The 13945-nt window shown below is 49.3% G+C and overlaps 1 protein-coding gene across 1 annotated transcript; it reads right to left on the reverse strand.

Moving 5' to 3' along the window:
* Positions 1 to 3513: 3513 nt before the first annotated feature.
* Positions 3514 to 5229, reverse strand: LOC122045092 (alpha-humulene 10-hydroxylase-like). The gene is made up of 2 exons (XM_042605162.1): positions 4288 to 5229; positions 3514 to 4152 (listed from the first exon to the last, which is right to left on the reverse strand). Exons 1-2 carry the CDS (start codon positions 5227 to 5229, stop codon positions 3532 to 3534), a joined length of 1563 nt encoding a protein of 520 aa, XP_042461096.1. The 3' UTR covers positions 3514 to 3531.
* Positions 5230 to 13945: the final 8716 nt, after the last annotated feature.

Here is a 13945-nt window from a genome sequence, read left to right on the forward strand (position 1 = left end):
TAAGATACTCACAAATAATAGGTAGTCTAATGTATTTAGCTAATTATTCTAGACCTGATATTTCTTTTGCTATAACGAAATTGAGCAGGTTTACCAGCTGTCCGGACAGAACACATTGGGATGCATTAGACAGAGTACTCAAATACCTGAAAGGTACTATATCCTTGGGCTTGTGGTATGGGAGATTTCCTGTAGTCCTGGAGGGATATAGTGATGCTAGTTGGATAGCAGATACTGCTGAGTGTAAAGGCGTTACTGGTTATGTCTTTACACTTGGAGGCGGTGCAGTTGCTTGGAGGTCTGTTAAACAGACGATTATATCTCGTTCTACATCTGAGGCAGAATTGTGTGCTTTAGATACCACAGTAACTGAAGCTGATTGGCTTAAGGGTCTTCTTTCAGAAATTCTCTTGATGGTAAAGCCAATACCTTCTATTTCAGTACACTGTGATAATCAAACAACATTAGCTCAGATTAGAAGCTCCAAGTATAAACAGAAACAGAAGAGACATGTACGAATAAGATTGAAGTCTATTCGTGAGCTAGTGTCTCTTGGAGTGGTATCATTGGACTTCGTAAGTTCAAAAGACAATATTGCTGATCCACTCACAAAAGGACTTGATTCTGAGAAAATCAAGAGATCTAGTAAGGGAATGGGACTGAGGCCTATCCTGGTTTCATCTATAACGGCAACCCAACCTATCTGATTGGAGATCCCAAGAAGTAGGTTCAATGTGGTATAAACAAGTTATAAGGGTGAACCGTAAGCATCAAATTGATTGAGATGTAATCTCATAGTCTCTTCCCTGGATAGATGCTTAACTGTTAGTAAGGATGAGCTTGGAGGCTCTTAATGAGTTCAAGGTCTTATTGACAGGATGCTCGTAGTACATCCTTGGAGAACTCACCTATGTAAGTGTAACTGTGTGGCCGCAGTGTGGGGGGTCTAGGCAACTCTCCTTAGCACTTATGAAACAAGATTCGATGGCATGGCCGTAATGCACCAACCCAGAAGGACTCAACCGTCGCCCGTGATGAGTTGTTACCAATTGAATTCACATATAAAAAGGTTTAAGTTCAAGACCTAGTTCACTTCAAACCTATGTGAAAAAGATTGGTGTACTTAGGTGAAAATTCAAACCGGAAGGTATTTTCACTAAAAGCTCATTGCAACCTAGCCTCAGGACATATTTTTTGTTGTTGTTTTGTTTTTTGTTTATAACCGAAATGATTTGAATTTGTGGGAGATTGTTGAATTTTGTTTTAAAATTCAAAGCATTTTTTTTGTAGTGTTTTTAGTCCCACATTGCTAATTGGAAAAGCTTGGAAGGGCTTATATAGGAAGCCCTTTCATCCTTGCTTAGCAATGATAAGGGGACCTACACGCATGCGCGAGCTAAGCCCAAATCGAGTGGATTTGGGGGGTTCGAGCCGGAAATCCATAAACCGGGCGTCACGTACGCGATTATCGCGCGCAGGGGGGGTGCAAATCCCCAGCCCGTGGGCCTTGCGCTCACGGGCGGCCCGGTCTGTTTTTGCTGGTTTGGTTCAGTCTGAAACAAACCAGTTTCGGTTCTGGTTCGGTCTGAACCAAACCAGAGTTTGGTTTTTGTTCTGTGCGTGAGGGGAAGGGACGCGGACGTGACGTGACACTGAGACGCGTTTCCTCGCTAGCGAAGCAGTGCTTCATACCTTCTCGGAGTGAATAAAAGGGGAGCAGCAGCGCCTCTATTCTTCACTCAAGCCTCGAGCTCTCTCCTTCTTTCTCCCTTCTCTGTGCGATACTTTCTGCACAGTTTTTCTGCCTTGCTTCTCAAGTTTTTCGCTGCTTTCTTGTCCTGAGGCTTAGTCTTTCGGCGATCTGAGGTTGAGTCCGAGTGTCGCATCCGTTTTGGAGTGCACCTACGGACGAGACGAGCGGTTGTCGGATCTTGGGGGAGTTTTTGCCGGGGAGCCTTTGCACCGGGAGGCGATAATAAATTCTCTAAGGACAGTCGACGTGCCGACGCTTCAACCGGATAACTATATTCTAAACCCGACTCCTTTATTTATCAGTCTATTGCATGCTATTTTTTGTGCAAATATAATACTACTTTTATTGCTTTATTTATAACAAAACTTTTGTTGATCTGGATGCTTGGACTCGTCTAGGCGCCCGGACCGTCCATGTGCCCCGGCAGCCACCCAGGTGCTCCCTCTTCGCTGCTAACCTGGGCACCTGGAGTACCTCCAAGTGCCCGGACGTCCGAGCGTTTGGACATGCTCCAGGCGTCTCGATTCCCCTTTTTCAACCACCAACTTTCTACAACAAAAAGGTTTGTACCAGCACAAATAATATATAGTAAAATAATTTTGACAGTCTCTGGACTGTCCGCTCCAGACTTTGAGTTCACTGAAATTCTAGGTCGGATCGACGCCTATTGTTCTCTCTACAGGGAACGAGTCATCACTTACTCCTCTTAGAAGAGTTCACTTTTTGTCAAACCGGTCCTACAAACCATTTAAACTTTTGCTCAATATCCGAGACTTCAGGACTTTTACTTAGTGTTCTTGACCCTAGGATTTTTATTCGACATCCTCGACCTGTCAAGACTTTGTCGAGTCTCACGGACCAGGACTTCATTACCTAATCTTTAACCTTGTCTAAGATTACTTAAGACTTTTCTGCATACTTAGTTAGACTTATTAGAATAAAATATAATTTAACTTTAAACGTCAATATCAAAATTCAAATTATATTAGCTAGTATTTTTGACACAAGTATATTTTTTTTCTTATTATTCATATGATAATAATAATATCTATATATATATATATATATATATATATATATATATATATATATATATATATATATATATATATATATATATTATGATACAATATGTTTCTTAAAACCTAAAGAGACTATCACTTAATTGTAATATATTAAGTAATATGTTTTTTAAAGAAAATATAGTATAGTTAAGTACTTGTTTTAGTGTATACAAAATAAAATAACAAGGTAATGCATAACATTAGTGGGAAAAAGATCCCTGTAAAAGAGAAAATCTTTATAAATATTTGAACCCCATGCTTTGCATTTGTTGACTGAGTGCCCCGCGTGTCCTGAGCCTCTACGATTGACTTTTGTGTGAAAAGGCCGGAGACGTGAATTAGAACGCAACTAATTGAGATGATGAGATTTTAGAAAAAAAATACAATATTGACAAAACATTTGCATTGGATGTCATATCATTCGTGGGTTTAGAAAACAATTAACTGTCTTAGGAAATAAATATATTGAAGTCCAACTCTTTTAGGGCAAATTTGACTCGTCGAGTCTTCATGTGCGTCCACCATTGACCAATTAGTTGTGACGATCGAAGTCAAGAAAGAAATAGAAATTAAATCCAATTCGTAATTAAAATTCATGCAAATTAAAGCACGGAATACAAGCTAAGCCACTTATTTATTACGCATATAAAAAATTAATATATAATGGCATGCGGTATATATGGAATTTGGAGAACGTAAACTATATATAAGCGACTATGGCAGAGGAATGGCGAGATCGGCAAGCACAACAAGAGGTTCCTTCCTGGGTGCGCTCGTCCCGGAAATCTCCATCATGTCCAAGTCCTCCGTCTTCATGCCATGGGGAAGCTTCCAGTCGAAGTGCAAGAGGAGGTGAGCCAGCCCAACTTCCACTGCCGATAGCCCAAAGGTCATGCCGGGGCAGATCCTTCGCCCTGCACCAAATGGCATGAACTCGAAGTTGAAGCCCCTGAAGTCGACTGAGCCGTTCTCAAATCTCTCCGGCTTGAAGCTTTCGGCGTCGGCGCCCCAGTAGGCTTCTTCTCTGCCCAACGCGAACACATTGATCAGGACTCGGGCTCCGGCCGGCACTCGATACCCCATGACCTCGCAGGTGTTTGTGCATACTCTGGGGAGTCCCAGAGGGCCCGGAGGGTGGAGCCTCAGCGTCTCCTTGATGACCAATTTGAGGTAGCTGAACTTGGAGATGTCGCTCTCTTCCAGCTTATTCTTCCCTCGCATGGCCTCCCTTATCTCTCGCTGGGCCTTCTCCATTGTCTCAGGGTTCTTCACCAGCTCTGACATAGCCCATTCGATCGTCGTCGATGATGTCTCTGTTCCTCCGATAAATAATTCCTAAAGGAATTGAACAATATATTAACGGCATGATCATGACCATCAGCTAGCTAGCTATATATTAGTAAATTTAATTAATCTACAGTTTAGTTTAGATAAGAAATTAATTATATAGATACGTATATATGTACGAACCAGGACAACGGCCTTGATGCTGTCGGCTGTGATGGGAAATTCTAGGCCTCCTTCATCTTTAAGTTTGAGAAGTACATCGAGGAGTGAATCCTCCTCCGTCTCCGCTGCCGCGGGTGCATCGGCTCGTGCAGCCTGACGCTGTCCCATGATTTCATCGAACACTTTGTCTAACTTTCCACGAACACGCTCTAACTTGGACTTCAATCCAGTGAGAGCGTCCAAGAATTTGAGGGAGGGGTACATGTCAGCCACCGCGAAGCTGCTGACGAGGCCCACCGCCTCCTTCACCAGCTGCAAGAACTCGGCCTGTTGTTTGCACCTTTCTCCGAACGCCGTTTTGACCACCATCGAATTGGCCATGGACATCAACATCTCGCCGAGATCGAGAGGCGTTTGGGCCGACGCCTTGCCTGCGATCTCCGCCGTCAGCTTACCGACCACATCCTCACGGATGGCGGCGAAGGACTTGACGCGCCGGGAGTTGAGCAGCTCCATGGCGTAGATCTTCCTCATCTGCTTCCAATATCCACCGTAGGCGGCCATGGCGACGCTGAGCCCGTCGTAGGCCAATATGTTGGCGAAGGTCAAGTCGGTGGGCCGGCTGGCAAAGTTGAGGTCGTGACGCTTGATGATCTCCTCCACGGCCTCCACGGACGAAGCGACGACCAAGTCGACCTGCCCGAGGCGGAGCAGTATGAGCGGGCCGTGAGTTCGAGCGAGGCTGCGCAGAGTACGGTGAGGGTTGGCGCCGGCGAGTTGGTGGATGTTTCCGATGAGGGGAAGTTTGGGAGGGCCGGGTGGCAGGGGAGCTAGTACTTTTCCATGTGACTTGTGAGCTCCACTCCTTCCTCTCCTGAGCAGTAGTAACACTACCGCCATGGAGAAGCCGAGGAAGAGGGTGATGAAGAAAGGGGAGAAGAGGAAATCAGCTTCCATGGCCATATGCGAGTGCAGTAGCTAGCTAGCTGCCTCCTTAATGATCGAATCGATCGGATTTGGATGCATCAAGATCTCTTCGTCCAATGCATTTATAGCACTGCAATATTATTAATTTTAATTAATTGCTTACAAAATTGATTTTGAATAATAAACTATTTCTGGCTTCCGATCGAGTCAACATGCGTAACCACCTTTTTTTTTTTTTTTTATATTTTTAATCTTATTATATTTCCATACTTTTCCTGTACTAGATAGTTTCATATATTTAATTTTTTTTATCCAGTAGGAAGAATAAGCTAAGTCAACTAAATTCTCGTATCCACATGATTAACAAATATTTTTTTAATCTGATTATTTTCATACATATTTTAATCTGATATTCATGCATTCTGAATTATTTGTGATCCTAATTAAACCGATGGTCTGGGATTCTATCTCGCTACAGAAGGATAATGAGTTAAATTAACAAAATAACTAATAAATCAATTAATATAATTATTTTCTGGACCCTCAACTCAAATCAGTTAATTTATTGTTTAAGTTCATGATGCTAATATAAATTGATCATAAATAGATTGATGATGGATTTGGGAATAAAGGAATGTAATTGATCCTGTCCGAATGCTGAACCAACGAACGCTAGGCACGAGGTGCTTTCCGATTGTTGACGTGGATCTTCGACTGGAGGCACGAAGCTCCGACGGACCTGCACAGAAGTCGGGCCGGGAAGGGGCTCCCGGCAGCGACCCTCCGACGCTCAAGTCAGGTAAGCAAGTGGTGGAAGAAATAGCTCCAAAAGTCGTAGTACGCGTACCTCCGGCGAAGTCTACAGCTCTTTATATAGAGCGGTAAAAAAGCTCCTACACCTCTATCGAGGCGCGTGCGTATCCGCAGCCCATGCCTCGGTGTGTGTCTGTCAGAAAACTTACCTGACGCCATACTGCAACAGTCCCATCGCGCCTTCGATGGGACAACAAGATACCTCGTTGTCAGACTAGGAGTATGGCTTAGTCATATGACTTGACGGTTGTCAGAAGATGCTCCTGTTCTCCTTTACCCACCGCCGGCCGGGACGTACGTCCGGCCGGCTGGACGGAGACCATCGTCCGGACGGCCTTCATCCCCTTCGCTGGCCGGGCGGCACGCCCCTCACGTCTTGCCTGTCGCTTGCGCTGAAATGCTGGGGAGACTTCCGGGCGAGTGCCTTCCGCTCGGCTCTGGGACATTGTTTCATTGAGCGTCGGAACCCCAACTTTAGTCGGGGCGCCTATTGCCTCAGCTATTCACCGGTTGGTCTGCCTATCCGGCCGGCCACTTGGCCTTTTGACTCCAGCGTGGCATGGACCCCCCAGAATGGGGGTCCACCGTTCTGACCGCCGGATCACTTGCCTCCCCCTCGAGTCTAGTCGAAGGAGGCGAAGTCCGACTGACTGGACTGCCGACCTGACTGAGCAATGATCATTGCATTGGGCCGCTCGGCCAGGCCTAAGGATGCCCGTCCGTTCGGCGGTTTCTGGTCCGTGCCTTGTGATCTCTTGGAATCCATGTACGATGCTCTTCTCTACTATTCATCACGTGTGCTGCGCACGGTAAGGGGAGCTCATTAAATGCGGCCAGTATCCCGCTGACACGTGGCGATCGTGCGTTTGTCAGTGTATGGCGGTGGCGTCACTTCCGATGGGACAGCCACCGTTTGAAATGAACGGCTGGATGATGACCTCGTTATCGACGACCTGGATCGGACGGTGGAGGTTGCTCCCGGGTGGCGATATAAAGCCCGCGACTCCGCTTCCGCCGCCTTGTTGCTTCATCCTCCTCCGGCGCTCCTCTGCTCGTTTTTTTCTCCGGCGACCTCGCCCCTCAACTCTTCGGCAACCCCCAGGCCCCTGTTGATCATCTTTCTTGCTCGTAAGACCCTCTTTCTCGTTCCCAACATTTTCTTCTTTCTGTTAATCGTTTCCTTCAGTCGGTTTTCCTCCATTCCTTGCTTGAACCTTCCCTTTTGGTCCCATATTCTTGTCTTTCGACCATGACTAGCACCTCACAGTCGACCGGCGGTGCTCCGGGTCTTTGGTATTCGAACATGGAAAGCCGGTTCGACGAGGAGGACGCCTTGCGCCTCACTCGAGCCTATGACCTGCCGAGCGACCACCAAATAGTGTTAGCCACACCGGCCGATTGGCCTCATGAACCGCCGCCCGGCACCGTTCTTTTCTTCCGAGACCAATTTCTAGCCGGCCCGCGTTTTCCACCCCACAAATTTTTCTTACAAGTTTGCAATTATTTTCGCATTCCGCTCGGCCAGGTAGTTCCCAACTCTATTAGGCTGCTGAGCGGAGTGATAGTTTTATTCAAACTGAACGGCATCCCCCTAGACCCAAAAATTTTCCACTACTTCTACTATCCCAAGCAGGCCGAGTGGGGAACTTTTGTTTTTCAATCTAGGATAGGTTTCGTCCTCTTCGATAGCATGCCGAGCTCCAACAAACATTGGAAGGAGCATTTCTTCTATGTACGTTTTCCCGAGCCGCCACCTTTCCGTACCAAGTGGCAGACGGCGATGCCAGCGCAGCCGGAGCTCGGCAAATTTAGAGGCGACGCGGCCTACCTTCATGCAGCCGAACAGCTGGTTGGTCAGCGTTATCATATTGACAAGCTGCTCCTTCCGGGAGTAATGCACATATTCGGCTTGTCTTCTACCACAGCCGATCTGCCCTGCAGCATGAGTAAGTTCCCATATCTTCCTGTTTGTTTTGTTCTAACTGATTTATTTTTTGCTTCTGCAGCTGAAGTCATGTGGCGCGCCAAGGCAACCGAAAAGCTCAAGCTGAAAGCCGCTCAGATTGAGACGGTGAAGAACAAGGAGGCTGCCGAGCGGGGCCTTGATCCCGCTGATCCGACCGGCGAAGCAAGTGAGGGGACACAGGATGTCCCTGAAGCCGTAGCAGCCACTACCTCTCAAGACGAGGCAGCGGGCGGCACGGAACCCTCTATCCAAGCCGAAGTGGAGGGTCGTTCGGCCGATGATATTCCGCTACTCACTCGAAAGCGTCGACGACCGGAATCTGCGTCTGCCTCCACTCCACTCGATGAGCCACAGCCCGAACGGGGCGCGGATGTTCCGGTGTTGTCCGGGACGATTTCCCTCGAGAGTACCCCGACCCCACATGGCTCTCCGAGGGCCAGCTCTGAGGTGCCGCCGTCCAGCCCTTCAAGAACTCTGCGCCGTATCAGGCGTTTGGGCGAGCTTCCTTCCTCGTCCACCGGTAAGGCCGATGCTTCCCAGAGCGAGCCGAGCGGCTCGAATTTAATCAAGACCGTTCTGCGCCTCCCCTCAGAGGAGTACATGGCTGCTGCTGATCGGCTAGTGGTCCCCGAGCAGCAGATTACCTTGACGGGCCCGTTTGCAAAAGCTTGGGAGGACGCTCGGCGCCGCATAAAAGCGATGACCCCCGGGCAGCTCGGCGACAGCAACCTCCAACAAGCCACCGGGGTATGCTCTTTTTCTTTGTTCATGTATTTGAACTAAGTTTTTAACCTATTCACCTTTGCTTGTAGAACTGGGTGGAGCAGATTGCCATTAGCAATCGGTTGGCCGAGCTGGAGGACGAACTGAAAAAACTTAAAGCTGCCGGGGACAACCAACAATTGACGGCCGCTCTGGAGAAGGCCAAAAAATTACTGGAAGCCGAGCGGAAAAGGGCTTCCGATCTGGCGAGCAAGGTCGTTCGGCTTGAGGCGATGATCAAGCAACGAGATAAAGAGATCAAGACGGCGACCACCCGGAAGCGCCAGGCCATCGATGATATGGACCGGATGAAGGTGGAGATCAGAGGGCTGGAGCAACGCATCAAGGATCTGGAAGCTCTGCTGGCCACCGAGAAGGAGAGCCGCTCGACCGATCTCCAAAGATTTGATGGAGACTTGAAGGATCTCCAAGCCGCCAGCGACGCTGCCCACGCCGCGCTCAAAGAATATCAAGAGGGGGAGTCGGCCCGTTCTGACGAAGTGAGGAAGGCGCATCTCCACTCGGAAGATTTCGGAGAGAAGTTTACCGACAAGATCTCCCTCACTTTCGAAGAAGCGATCAAGGCGGCGGTGTATTACCTGAAGACCAAGGGCCACCTGCCCGCCGAGCTGGCCATCCCCCCCGAGGACCTCGCGACCGTGATGGGCGCCATCCCAGACACTCTTTTTGATTTTGACGTGTGATAAGCGTTTTTTCTTTTTATGAACTCTCTTGTATTCCAGCCGTTCGGCCCAACTTATTTTTGTAGTAACTTTTTTGGTTCACCCAGGTCATAATAGATAATCTTTTCTGTTCCTTCAACTTCTGTCTAGCAAGAAATTTTTCTCTCGTCACGACTGAAGTGTTCTATAAAACTCTTCCGCTCGGCCTCGCGCTCGGCCAGAAGTCGATTGTCTTTAATGTCTTTTATCATGCGACTGAGCAGCCGCTCGGCGTTCTAACGAAGCCGATCGGCGTTTATACGCTAATATCCCTAACTTATACTGACCAACTTTTGCTTTGTGCCTTACCCCCAAAGGGGTTTTCCGTACGTTTTTGATAAGCGAGCCGCTCAGCCGTATGTTGGTCTCACCGACCATGCTATCGTTGATCGCATCATGCGAATGGCTATCCGCTCGGACGTTTATAGACGCCGGCTCATCTCTCGATATTTAACGTTGGAGCTTGACGGTCTTCCGCTCGGACGTTTATAGACGCCGGCTCGTCTCTCGATATTTAACGTCGGAGCTCGACAATCTTCCGCTCGGACGTTTATAGACGCCGACTCGTCTCTCGATATTTAACGTCGGAGCTCGACGGTCTTCCGCTCGGACGTTTATTGACGCCGGCTCGTCTCTCGATATTTAACGTCGGAGCACGACGGTCTTCCGCTCGGACGTTTATAGACGCCGGCTCGTCTCTCGATATTTAACGTCGGAGCTCGACGGTCTTCCGCTCGGACGTTTATAGACGCCGGCTCGTCTCTCGATATTTAACGTCGGAGCTCGACGGTCTTCCGCTCGGACGTTTATAGACGCCGGCTCGTCTCGATATTTAACGTCGAAGCTCGACGGTCTTCCGCTCGGACGTTTATAGACGCCGGCTCGTCTCTCGATATTTAACATCGGAGCTCGATGGTCTTCCGCCCGGACGTTTATAGACGCCGGCTCGTCTCTCGATATTTAACGCCGGAGCTCGACGGTCTTCCGCTCGGACGTTTATAGACGCCGGCTCGTCTCTCGATATTTAACGTCGGAGCTCGACGGTCTTCCGCTCGGACGTTTATAGACGCCGGCTCGTCTCTCGATATTTAACGTCGGAGCTCGACGGTCTTCAAGGCTAATTTTGACGCTGCAGATCGGCGGTTTCATTGGTCATCCTTTGAATTAATTTTGCTTCCTGCATTACAAGGACATGGGCGACTAACATATGCAAAAATGATTTACATTCGTGCACCTTTCACCCCGCTCGATAAGGCTGGAGATGATTTGCACTCCACGGTCGATCCAGCTGCCGCCCGCCTTCATCCTCCAAGTAGTAAGCGCTTGAGCGGAGTTTTTCAATAACCTTGAAGGGACCCGCCCAGGGAGCTTCAAGCTTGCCGACGTCGCCGACCGGCTTGACTTTCTTCCAGACGAGATCGCCGACCTGGAATGATCTGGGGATTACGCGGCGGTTGTAGTTCTGCTTCATCCGCTGCCGGTATGCCATCAGCCGAACGGACGCCTTGGCTCACTCCTCCTCGACCAAATCCAGCTCCATGTTCCTCCGTTTGGCGTTGCCCTCATCATAGCCCTGGATCCGGACGGACTCGACGCCGACTTCAACCGGAATAACCGCCTCGCCGCCATACACCAAATGGAACGGTGTGACGCCCGTCCCTTCCTTCGGAGTCGTCCGGATGGCCCATAAGACGCCCGGCACTTCATCCGGCCAACTTCCTCCCAAATGGTCGAGCCGAGCGCGCAGAATACGAAGAATTTCCCGACTGGCTACTTCGGCTTGACCATTGCTTTGGGGATACGCCACGGACGTGAAGTGTTGCTCGATGTCGTAGCTTTTACACCAATCCTCTAGCACCTTCCCTGTGAATTGCCGCCCATTGTCGGAAACCAATTGGCGAGAGATGCCGAACCGACAGATGATGTGTTGCCAGATGAATTTTTTAACCATCTGTTCGGTGATCTTTGCCAGCGGCTCGGCCTCCACCCACTTGGAAAAATAGTCGACCGCCACTAGCATAAATTTCCTCTGCCCGGTCGTCATCGGAAATGGACCAACAATATCCATTCCCCATTGATCGAACGGACATGAAACGGTTGATGCCTTCATTTCCTCGGCCGGTCGGTGGGAGAAGTTGTGATACTTCTGGCACGAAAGGCATGTAGATACTGTCCGAGCGGCGTCTGCTTGTAAGGTTGGCCAAAAGTACCCGGCCAAGAGGATCTTCTTGGCCAATGATCGTCCGCCCGGATGTCCTCCGCACGAGCCTTGATGTACCTCTTGGAGGATGTAAGCCGAGTCTTCCGAGCTCACGTATTTCAACAGCGGGCGAGAGAAAGCCTTCTTGTAAAGCTGATCGCCGATGAGCGTGAACCGACCGGCCCTCCTCCTTAACGGCTGGGCTTCGTTCCGGTCGGACGGTGTGGCTCCCGAGCGCAAAAATTCCGTGAGGGGTGTTCTCCAGTCGCTCGGAAATGTGAGGCCTGCCATCCGGTCGACGTGTGCCACCAACAATACTTTTTCAACTGGTTGCTGAATGGCGATCGGCGTTATTGAGCTCGCGAGCTTGGCTAACTCATCGGCTGCTTGATTTTCTGCTCTGGGTATCTTCTGAATAGTAACTTCTCTAAAATCGGCTTTGAGCTTCTCGAAGGCTTCAGCGTAGAGCTTGAGCCGAACACTATTGATTTCGAAGGTACCAGAGAGCTGCTGAGCGGCCAACTGAGAATCCGAGTGAAGCGTTACCCAACCGACTCCCACATGCCGGGCAGCCTGCAAGCCAGCTATAAGGGCCTCATACTCCGCCTCATTGTTGGTAGCTTTATAATCCAACCGGACGGATAGGTGCATCTTTTCTTCTTGAGGGGAGAGCAGCAATATTCCAATCCCGCTCCCGAGTCGAGTGGACGACCCATCCACATATATTCTCCACATAGCTTCCGACTCCGACCTTTGCACCTCGGTCACAAAATCGGCCAAGGCTTGCGCTTTGATCGCCGAGCGGGGCTGGTATTGGATGTCAAATTCACTTAACTCCGTCGTCCATTTGATGAGCCGCCCGGATGCCTCTGGATTTAGTAGAACACATCCGAGCGGACTATTGGTTTTGACAATGATGGTATGCGCCAGGAAATATGGACGAAGGCGCTGAGCGGCGAGGACCAGAGCAAAAGCTAGTTTCTCGAGCCCAGTGTAGCGAGATTCAGCATCTTTTAAAATGTGACTAAGGAAATACACAGGCTCCTCTCCGCTCGCCCTCACTAAAGCTGAGCCGATTGCATGCTCGGTTGAAGACAAGTACATATGAAGTGGCTCACCCGTAGTTGGCTTGGCTAATACCGGGAGAGAGTTCAGATATGCCTTCAAATCTTCGAACGCCCGGTCGCATTCTTCATCCCAGTAAAATTTTGTAGCTTTGCGTAAGATCTTGAAAAAAGGAAGGCTCCGGTCGGCGGTTTTGGAGATGAATCTGGACAGAGCGGTTATCCGACCGGTCAAACGCTGCACTTCCCTTGTATTTCTTGGAGGCGGCATGTCTTGTAGAGCTTTCACTTTTCTAGGATTTGCTTCAATTCCCCGCTCGGTCACTATGTACCCCAGAAAACGCCCTCCTTTTGCTCCGAACAGGCACTTCTGGGGATTTAGCGTGACTCCATATTTGCGCAGCGTTCGGAAGGTTTCCTCCATGTCTTTGAAGAGATCGGCCGCTCGGACGGATTTGATGAGAATGTCATCCACATAAACTTCTAGATTCCGCCCGATCTGTTCTCTGAATACTTTATTCATTAAGCGCTGATATGTGGCTCCCGCATTCTTCAATCCGAACGGCATCACATTATAGCAATAAGTGCCGTCGGCCGTCACAAAGCTGACTTTTTCTTGGTCTTCACGGGCGAGCGGCACTTGGTGATAGCCCTGGTAGGCGTCGAGCATACAGATTAATTCGCAGCCGGCCGTAGAGTCCACCAGCTGATCTATCCGGGGCAGAGGATAAAAATCTTTCGGGCAAGCTTGTTGAGATCCCGAAAATATATACACACTCTCCACTTGTTGCCTGGCTTGGAGACTAATACTACGTTAGCCAACCAGCTCGGGAATTGCACTTCGCGTATATGGCCGGCTTCCAAAAGCTTCTTCACCTCCGCCCGGATGATGGCATTCTGCTCGGCGCTGAAATCTCTTTTTCTCTGCTTTACCGGCCGAGCGTCTGGTCGGACGTATAACTCGTGCTGCGCTATGCTCGGCGAAATTCCGGACAGCTCATGTGTCGCCCAGACGAAGACATCATGATTCCTTTGGAGGCATTGGATCAGTTCTTCTTTCTGTTTCTCCTCCAGATCGGAAGCAATAAAAGTCGTGGCCTCCGATCGGGTTGGGTGAATCTGCACTTCCTCTTTTTCTTCATAAATTAAAGAGGGTGGCTTTTCGGTGATGGCGTTTACCTCGATCCGGGGCGCCTTCCGAGCGGCATTGGCCTCGGCTCGGACC

Source organism: Zingiber officinale, chromosome 1B, assembly GCF_018446385.1.
Source record: "Zingiber officinale cultivar Zhangliang chromosome 1B, Zo_v1.1, whole genome shotgun sequence".
In the NCBI taxonomy this organism is placed as follows: Eukaryota; Viridiplantae; Streptophyta; class Magnoliopsida; order Zingiberales; family Zingiberaceae; genus Zingiber; species Zingiber officinale.

Bases quoted from the DNA above. Each gene is read 5' to 3' on its own strand.
- LOC122045092 (XM_042605162.1), bottom strand. From the start codon at position 5,229: ATGGCCATGGAAGCTGATTTCCTCTTCTCCCCTTTCTTCATCACCCTC. The intron at 4,153-4,287 runs GTTCGTACATAT...CAATTCCTTTAG, and splicing joins GCATCAAGGCCGTTGTCCTG to GAATTATTTATCGGAGGAAC.